This window comes from Lytechinus variegatus, chromosome 8 (assembly GCF_018143015.1).
Source record: "Lytechinus variegatus isolate NC3 chromosome 8, Lvar_3.0, whole genome shotgun sequence".
NCBI classification, from domain to species: domain Eukaryota; kingdom Metazoa; phylum Echinodermata; class Echinoidea; order Temnopleuroida; family Toxopneustidae; genus Lytechinus; species Lytechinus variegatus.
In genome coordinates, this window is record NC_054747.1 from 37,518,369 (window position 1) to 37,528,202 (window position 9,834).

At 39.8% G+C, this 9,834-nt stretch overlaps 2 protein-coding genes across 2 annotated transcripts; one reads left to right on the forward strand and one right to left on the reverse strand.

Annotated features, from left to right (window-relative positions):
* Positions 1-1,403: 1,403 nt before the first annotated feature.
* Positions 1,404-7,855, forward strand: LOC121420459 (PIH1 domain-containing protein 2-like). The gene is made up of 4 exons (XM_041615103.1): positions 1,404-1,625; positions 2,808-2,931; positions 4,356-4,921; positions 6,577-7,855. Exons 1-4 carry the CDS (start codon positions 1,437-1,439, stop codon positions 6,712-6,714), a joined length of 1,017 nt encoding a protein of 338 aa, XP_041471037.1. The 5' UTR covers positions 1,404-1,436; the 3' UTR covers positions 6,715-7,855.
* Positions 7,856-9,015: 1,160 nt separating this feature from the next.
* On the reverse strand, positions 9,016-9,834 carry LOC121419697 (piggyBac transposable element-derived protein 4-like). The gene has a single exon (XM_041614157.1). The coding sequence runs from the start codon at positions 9,832-9,834 to the stop codon at positions 9,016-9,018; it is 819 nt and encodes a 272-aa protein (XP_041470091.1).

A 9,834-nucleotide genomic window follows, 5' to 3' on the forward strand; every position in this document is an offset into this window, starting at 1 on the left:
TGTGGACACTTTCCTTTGTATTTGATTGGTGGAGTTGATAAAATGTGAGTGCATTGGCATTGGCACATATGATTTTAGGAGGCTAATGCCCGGTTGACACTTGCACGCATTGTGGTGCCCGCATTGCCCCGCATTGATGCGTGCCAGTGCGGGACACTTTATGGCACGACTTGGCTATATCAGTGTCCCGACACGTTCACGACATGTTTGCGCATTGTTTGCACATAGTTCGCGCATAGTTCACGCAGTGTTCGCGCATAATTCATGCAGTGTTCACGCACTGTCCCGACGTGCTTTCAGCAAATATTCTCGACACCCTATTCTGTGACGTATCTAGCGCAAATTTAAATATTCAACGCTCTTGTGTTGACACCCTCTACGTTTGTTGATTAGGACGACTCATACTGATCACGTGGTCTGCACTCACAATTTTGCGCATATCATTCGTGAACTATGCGTGAAGTATGCTTGACATATGCGCAAAGTATGCGCGACCCTGTCGTGAACTAGTCGTGAAGTGCGTGCCACTACCCCGGGGGTGTGCCTACTATTCTTTGCGCCACGAAATTTCTATTTCGATGCCACGCAGTGGTACACAGTGGCACGACTAGGTTGCGCATAGTTCACGAATTTGTAATGCGTGCCACAATTTTCAACATGTTGAAAATTTTGGCACGCACTGCCACGCACCTATCCGCAAGCTGGCACGCATGAGTGCGTGCCCATGCGCAAACTATGCGGGAACCACAATGCGTGCAAGTGTCAACAGGGCATATGTCAGTGCTCACCTGTGCCGACCACAAAGTAATGTTGTTAGCCTAACAGAGGCTAGCGCTTGTTAGCTCAGTCACATTTTTCGGATTGTGAAGTCAAACGGTTATTTGAATTTGAAAGCAATGCATTGTTGTAACATTAGGCATGGCTGCCATATGACCAGTTGTAACAGGGCTCCTGTTAGCGCATTGTTAGCGCTAACAACGCTTCAGTGCGGTCAGTACAGATATACGTGTACTGTATATTGCCACTGAGAGTCTTGACCAGTGGAAAATGAGCAGCTTTTTTCAGTTGAGGCTGAACTAAAAGCATTCTTTGTTACACCTTATGGAGGGTCCATGGATTGTCGTTTGCGAGTGAGTTCCATATTCCAGGACATATCAAGAAGAATTTCAACTATAGTAACTTTGCCATTATTGTATTACTTCCATGGAAAGCTTGATTGCATATTAGTTGCTGAACTCTCTTTTAGTATGGTAGTAGTCCTAATGGCTGCTACAGTTGGTCCGTACATGTGCCATGGTTGTACCTCTTTTGAAATGTCCCCCTGATTGTATAAGAATTCAATAATGTGCTACAGTTGTACATACATGTAGTTTTGTTGCCTGCCTGTCTTTTCTTTTGAACACGGGCCTTCCAGATCGTTCAAACACCACACGGTTATGATGGATATGGGACTAGGTGAAGATGGTGGTACACTGAAGCAAGCCTCTCATGTCTGGGCTATGCTTGATGAGATGGCCAATTCTGATCCTGCGGCATACCAGAGATTCATCAAGAAAACCATGGAAGAAGGAAAAGAGAACATGGATCTTCCCAAGCCATTCGCCTGCATGAAGACATCTATCATTGTATGTATTTATTTCTATCAAAAGTCAATGGCCCTTATTCTGAAGTCGGGTTTAACTTAAACTCAGGTTTAAAGTTGTGGTTTAAGTATGGACAGCCAATTGTTACATAAATCACTAAGAGTAGAGATATCATAATTCAGCTCAGTTGGCTCTCAAATCATTCATACATGTAATTGTCTCGGAAGTATAAATAGAGTGGTCGTCTTCACCATCGATGAATCCGGAAAGAGCACACTAAACATAAGAAACATACAACTTAATAAATACTTTGAGACTTTTGGCTTCCCATAATTTTAGCACAGAGTTAGACCATGGTCTAAGTTAAACCTGACTTCAGAATACAGGCCAATGAGTAAATGTATTATTGCATTTTATGAGTTTGTTTTCTGAAGCCTCCCCCTTCCTCATGAATTCATTATTTTTATTCCAATAAGAGTATATGGACTTGAAAAAATATTTCTTTATACATTCACCACCCTAACATCACATTATTGGAACATGAAGCCCACTCAATAGCAAATTACAAACATCTATATACATGTAAAGTACTTTCTTTTTACTGTTGAAGGGCAATCTGATTCAATAATTTCATGTGGCAGAATTCATGCACAGCAATGTCCATTTAGTGTATAGTATATCATAATATTCAGTATTAATATTGAATATTGTAATTGAAAGAGTCTCGTATCAATTTGTTTGAATTCTTATGTAATTGATGATTCATTTTTAAAGTGCATAAACATATTATATTTGCTTTTATATTTCATCTACATAGATCCCGTATATGTTTTGGCTGTACATCAAATTTTGTAGCTAGATCCCTTGCAGCTTCTAAAGGTTCAGACTTAGATGCAGTAGCCATGTTTTCCAGCCCTTTCTGGGGCTCTCAGATTAAATGCTATTTTTATCAAAACCTCTCATATACATGTATGAATTCATCATTGATATTTCTATTTGATTCAGACTCCATCAAAGTCTGTGTTGTACAGGTACATCAAGTTTTGTAACTAGAACCAGATCACGGGAACCTGCTACAGGTTCAGACCCAGATGAAATAGACATATTTTCCAGCCCTGTGGGGGGGGGGGGGTTCTTTCATATTACATGTATCTTCAAAGTGATCTCTTTATGTCCCCAAACCTCCCTTGATATATTCATCATTGGTATTTCTACTTCATTCAGACCCCATCAAAGTCTGTGTTGTATATCAACCTGTGTAGCTGGAAGAAGATCCCTAAACCTTCTACTGATTCTGACCCCATTGCAGTGGCTACAGGACCTCTTGAAGATAGCAAAGATGCTTCAGGTAAGAGAGGAAATCAGACCTTCTTCATACCAGAGAAAAAGATACATGAGGGCTGGGGGCTACTTTCACCCACATACATTTGTAATTCCGAAGCTTCATGTTTCCGAAGGTTTGGATATTCCGAAGGTTCGTTATTCCGAAGGTTCCTAATTCCAACGGTTCTTAATTCTGACGGTTCGTTAGTCCGAAAACGAAATGAGGTTCATTAGTCCAAAAACGAGGTGAGGCTCGTAATTCTGAAGGTTCATTAATACGAAAACGAAATGAGGTTCATAATTCAGGAGGTTCGTTAGTCCGAAATCGAAATGATTAACGAACCTTTTTTCGTTTTCGGACTAACAAACCTTATTTCGTTTTCGGAACAAAGAACCTTTGGAACAACATACCTTATATCGTTTTCGGATTATCGAACCTTCGGAATAACGCCACAAATGTTCGGATTAACGAACCCTTTTACGTTTTCGGATTAACGAACATCGAGGTATAGGCAATTAACGTGTTACAGAATTACGAACCTTCGGAATTACGAAGTGTAATCCTTTCGCCCCAAAATGCTAAAAAAAAATGCCCCAGAAAATCAAATATAGAGTCCTGGGAAATCCCCATTCATTGCAATGTTAAAGCTTCACCAATGTAAAAAGGTTTATAAAGCCAGTAAAAAGTTGTTAAAAGAAAAGTAAACCTTGAAAATGATAAAATGGATAATTAATTGCATACTTCATACTGACTTTGTATGAATCTGAGCAGAATTACTTAGAGTAATTACAGTGTACTTCATTTATTTGCAACGGTCAGGACATTTTTTTTTATAAAGGAATCAGTGAAAATCTGTTGTGTATTGATGGTTGAACAAAGAAAAAAAAGATGAATCTTCAAGATTTTAGTTCTAGATTTGATGACATGCCCAAAAGGCCTACACAAGGCACTCATGATCACCAAATAAAAACATACTGGTGTTTTAAATAAATTGTGTACCGGTAGTTTGCTCTTATAACCCTTCAAGCTAAACACAATGCAATGGAATATATGAATTTAAATTAATTATATAATTAGAGAATTCACACAGGACAATGACTTTGTTTACAATACATGTATGTAGTTTTCACATTTTCCTTATTTTCATGATAATACAATTTATCTAAATGCTGCATACATGTAGTATTACCCCCGGCTAATACTGAGTATTTGTTATATCAAGAGAAAAGGAAAATGTTCAGGAGCCTAATTGGAGCAGGACAAACACCTATTGACAATTAGCTGTTCCTTCAAGCGTATGTCAAGCCAGATTAGACAACATCGTTATTTGGCGCTGAATATTAAACAAAAGCAATGCAGCCCCTAAAATAGTATTGTGTTCAACCTGGCTGGATCTGTTACTGCTTTCTTGATTAAAATATCCTGTATTTTCATTTTATCATTTCCAGGTAAATACAGTGTTGTCCGATTGGCTTTCAATCCTTACGTTCTAGAAGAGAGTTTTCAAAATGCTGTCGATCGTGACCTTCTGATCAACCTCGGAATGGACTATGTGGAGAATCAACACAAAGTTAAACTCTCCAGGTCGTACAAAGAGTGCCAAGGCCTCAAGTTCAAAGGAGACATCTCCACGTTGACATCGGCAAAGCGGTTCTTCGGGAAGCGGGAGAAGACGGAAGCAGAAATCTTGGAGGAGAACCTTGCGGGACTCAGCCCGGACACGCTCCTGGGGAAGATCCATGAATTGTCAAATCAGGACCTAGGGCAGTCAGAACTGGAGGACAGGCTGAAGGATCTTGCTGTACAAAAAAATGTAGGATCCACCAAAGATCCAGGTGGAAACAGGAAAGGTGGACTGATCCAGGAGATCTCTAGCACCAAGTTGGAGCTGCCAGAGCCGGAGTACAGTCTTGATCTCCAGGAGGGTGATGAGAAGGGTCCCAGGAGACTTGAGTTGAGATTGGAGCTTCATGGTGTACAATCCGTCTCTCAGTGTGAACTGGACATCTCAGAGGTAACATATTATTGGCATACCAGAGAACTGATTCACGAAAAGTTTTGTCAGTTATTTTTTTATTTTACTTCGAACGACTCACAGGACTTTTAGTGGCCCATGACATTGAAAATCACTGACTCGTTATTCTCCACTGGTCTACTGTTCACTGAAAATTAACAGTTTGATGATCTATATACAATACCTCTTTATAGATATACCAACCCCATTCTTAAAAGTTTAAATGTGTTGTATAGCTGAATTTGATGATTGTTAACCCTATCTAGGCTGGGGATTTTTTTCTCTTCTGTCGATTGAGCCAAAAAATTGCATTTGTAAGGTTTGATCAGTTTCTTTTGGAACCTAGTTTATATATGCTTGCAAATCCAAAGATGTCTTATCAAACATTGTCTAGGACATATTATACATAATTGTATCATTATTTCATGCAAATCACTGTAAAGTGATTATGCTAATTTATGCATAATTAGTATGCAAAATGGTTTTTCCTCTAACTCCCAAAATAAAGTTCCAAATGCTCTAATATTTGGTATATAAACTCTTTTAGATATTGTTTGAAGGTTTGCATGGTGGCATGTACAATTGCTGATGTGGTTTACGGTACACCATGTGGAGTGTTGTAGAAGCAGTGGATAGAAGAAGAGAAGGAAGTGGATAGGCGAGAAAGTGGAGATTTGAGAATAGAGTATTCTTTCTTGAGAATAGTCCTGAAAAGGACTGTAAACCAGAAGGAATGTTGAGTGAGAACAGCTTGAGTAGTAGAGCTGATGAGGAGATGCTGGCTTGCGTCGGCGAGTAGAGATGATGAGTAGTAGAGAGACTCGACGTTTCGGACAGGTTGACACTCCTGAAGACGGACAGTCAACCTGTCCGAAACGTCGAGTCTCTCTACTACTCATCATCTCTACTCGCCGACGCAAGCCAGCATCTCCTCATCAGCTCTACTACTCAAGCTGTTCTCACTCAACATTCCTTCTGGTTTACAGTCCTTTTCAGGACTATTCTCAAGAAAGAATACTCTATTCTCAAATCTCCACTTTCTCGCCTATCCAATTCCTTCTCTTCTTCTATCCACTGCTTCTACAACACTCCACATGGTGTACCGTAAACCACATCAGCAAACTCTTTTAGGTGTTCTATTCACATTTATGATTTATGTGTTACAATTTCTGTGTTTTTTCTACTTTTGTTTTTCATACTTTTTTCAATAAATTGTATCAGGGACTCTTTTGAGATCATAAACATTATAAAACCAATCCATTGAGGCCACCAAAACTTAAAATAATCATACATTTATGATTTTTTTTTGCTGAGAACACAATTTGCATCCAGTTTGTACGTGAAATCACATTTTTGAGCAGTTTTTTGTCTGACTTGCACTTCAAAATGTTGCAGAATTTCGGAACCGTGTACCCAGGCATTGTGAAATTGGTCTCAAAAGTTTTTTTTTTTTTAATTTTGTGTGAATCGGTAAGGTTAAAAGTAATGTTTTCACCTGTCAATGCATATAGTAATTGTGGATTTTCACCCTTGTCAGAAGAATTTCTGATGGTGGTGATGATGATTGTGATGATGACGATGGTGGTGATGGTGATAATAGTGATGTTGATCTTGATCATGATAATTCAGATGTTTTCGTATGTCTCATTTTTCAGGATGAAGTCAGCCTGTTTGTCGAGGGGAAGTACGACCTCCACCTACGTTTTCCAGAACTGATCTCCGAGTCTGACGCGAAGGCCAGGTTTTACAAGAAATCTTCAGTGCTGTTGGTCACATTACCAACCCAGAGATGACATCATATGAGGAGGCTTTCACAGGTGAGTTAAGAGCCAAGACTGCTTCAGGCTGTCAAGTGTGCATCTATCGAAGCAAAGATGGTTGACGCGTCAAGAAGACCGTCGCTAACGGAACCCACAAAGACAACAGGTGTGCGCGTATGTTTATCATTGATTCAGAGAGTATCAAATGTCATGTATTCCTTTAAAGGGCTTTCGCACCTGTGGCCCATAACATAAAGCTTAGTAAGATTTTCATCATAGAACTTTTTGTTATTGATCGCATAGACAATTATTTTCAATCATTTAAAATCAAGTGTACAAGTAAGCACAATCCTTTGTGTTACGGCACCCTGCACGTTCTAACGAGCCATTGTATTACGTAATTATAATATTATTTAGGTAGCAGTTCTTCATATCAATGTTTAATTGTCAGAAATAAATGTAGGATTACATTAACATGCTTAAAAGATTGAGGTGTACTCAAGGGTTATAAATCAATAATGACTACAGGAATTGTTGAAATAATATATGCTTAATAGCTGCTAAATACAGTGATTAGCTGGATCAATGAGGAAAATTTAGACATGTTTTAGATGTCAATTTCAATTTTTATCCACCCTTTCCTATTATTTGTGATCGTTTCTGTTATGTAATGAAAGCCTGCTGGGATTGTGACATACAAACTATCAGTCATTTAACTTGCTCTCATTTGAGAAAATTTTTGGTAGCTACATGTATTGTGCAGTAAATATTCAGTTCCATGTCTTAATCTAATAATACCCTCGATCAGAATTCGTATCCTCGTCGAAATAACATTCTATTATGAATCGGTTAAGATTCCAATGATATCTTATCGCGACCCAAACGTTGATCAATGCCACAAATTCGTGGGCTGAGATACGATTGAGTTTGTACCAATTAAGGTAATGAAAATCTTTAAACTTTGATGTAGATCTAGATTACCATTTTTGTCAAGTTCAACTAACTTCAAGTTTTGGCAACGTAATCGTCAGGACACAAGTTTGCTTGTACGGGACTATTCACTTCAGCGCTGCGGATCTGTTTGAACTCTGGGAAACATTATTTTGGTTAAGACTTCTCAATGCTTCTGTGTTATTTACTGTCTATCCTGTACTTTTTTTAATATTGGGTAGAGTTTTTTTTTGGGGGGGGGGGATTGTTGTAACACCTTATTATGCTTCATAGATGTAAGGCAGGAAAAGTGACAGTTTTCGGTGTCTAAAAGTGAACTTGAGTGAATGAGAAATTTAATTATCGGTCATCTGCTCACCCGCGATGACGACCGACGATAAATTCCAATGCCAATATCGCATCATTGTCCTGATCGGCGTCGTCATCGAAGGGATTGGATAATTGAGTGAAATCATGTGGACAAATGTCCTTTATCAATTGAGTCATCTGGAAGGGGGTCTTTGGTGGAGACCCACCTCCAGTTTTCCTTTTTTCTCTAGTGTAAAGGCCATACTCCTTTTTTGCAGTGACTCTGCATCTCTTCCATTGATCTTTCATTTGAGCCAAGCTCCACTTCTGTCCATACTTATTAACAAATTGTTGATAAATCTTTTTCCATGCATTGATTTTCCTTGAATTTGTAATGTGATTTGTAGCCTTGTTGATTATGTGGATTCTATCTGCAATTAATTCAATCAAATAATTCTTGCAATTCTGCCAATTTGGTTTCCTGTCCCTCTTATTAATTCCTGTATCTTCCATGATTATTAATTAAAGTTTGCACTGAGCATGCACAGAAATCATCCTGTAACTGAGCATGGAAATAAGAGGGTCGTTTTGCATGTGTGACACAGAAAATTGCCGGTAAGCCAGGGTGAGGCTTCCAAAGGGCGGCCGGTCACGACAGGGTTAAATCTTACTAAATCACTCAGTGAGTAAACTCACCAGTTAATTTCTACTTTGATGGTCAGGATGCTGGAGTATGACAGAAGTCTTGATGGGAGAAAAGAGGGTTTTTCTCCAGGCTGTGGCAGAACTGTGTGGAAGTTGACGGTCAATGCAGGAAGATGCACCAATCAAAAAAAAAAATTAAACCATGGACTAATTAATTAGCGTGGGCTAAATTTTAGTCCATGGTTTAAACATCGGTTTATTCACCAACGGTGAAAAGATCCTTTTCCACCACTTCAAGCTTCTGTGGATCAGTTGGATCCGCTTTGTCAACACCACCCATGTGCTTATTGTAAGTCGAGATGGCTGTGGGGCGGGAGATCTCATGATGACCGTCTGCATCTTGACGCGACTTGATCCGTTTGACAGCCTCCTCAGGACCGTCAAGAGTTGTTAACCGTTTTTTTGGTCCATGCAAACAACACGCATCTGGCCTTTCTTCTTGTAGTATTTTGGACAGCCTCCCTTCTTCATTTTATGTACTTTGGGATTTGCACCCGTGGGAAGTCCCTTCGCCAACGGCCTTGCAGTGCCACAATATCCAAATCCATTCTCAGTCAGCTTTTGAAATAATGCAGGGGTGTAAAAATTGTCACAAAAGAGCCAGTATCCCTTCCCCTCCAATCCCTCAACAAGGGAGAGTACAACTTTTCCTCTAGCACATATCGACGATTCAGGAGGGTGGCTGTTTGGTCCATCATGGTCTCCAGCATTCACTACTTGAAGTGCTTCTTCATGTCCAGTATACACTTCCCAGTTCCATGTATAACCTGAGTCACTTTCGCACAGCGCCCATGCCTTTATTCCCCATTTGATTGGTTTCTTCGGCATGTACTGCGCGATGCCAAGACATCCTTTGAACTTGATCATGCTTCCATCAGGTGAGATCATCTTCTTAGGAAAGTAGAGGTAGTGGAACGTGGGGGTGAGAAGAGAAAGAAAAGATTCCAGTTTATGTAGACGGTTGTTTTGGTTGGGTGCGGTGTTATCAGACAGATGTAGAAAGGGACGGAGTAAAGAATAACGATTCCTGGGCATGATGGCAGAGAAGAACGGATGATGAATCATTTCCATTGTTGACCAGTGCAGATGGTAGCGTGGGCACCAGACAACTCCCATCAATAGTACAAGTCCAAGGAAGGCTTTCAGTTTTGGAACGGTCGTAAGATGATCATGCCAGGCACTTGCACGATCGGCATCCCAGCCTTCCAT

Bases quoted from the DNA above. Each gene is read 5' to 3' on its own strand.
- LOC121420459 (XM_041615103.1), top strand. From the start codon at position 1,437: ATGATGGATATGGGACTAGGTGAAGATGGTGGTACACTGAAGCAAGCC. The intron at 1,626-2,807 runs GTATGTATTTAT...TACTTCATTCAG, and splicing joins GCATGAAGACATCTATCATT to ACCCCATCAAAGTCTGTGTT. The intron at 4,922-6,576 runs GTAACATATTAT...CTCATTTTTCAG, and splicing joins GTGAACTGGACATCTCAGAG to GATGAAGTCAGCCTGTTTGT.
- LOC121419697 (XM_041614157.1), bottom strand. From the start codon at position 9,834: ATGGAAGGCTGGGATGCCGATCGTGCAAGTGCCTGGCATGATCATCTT.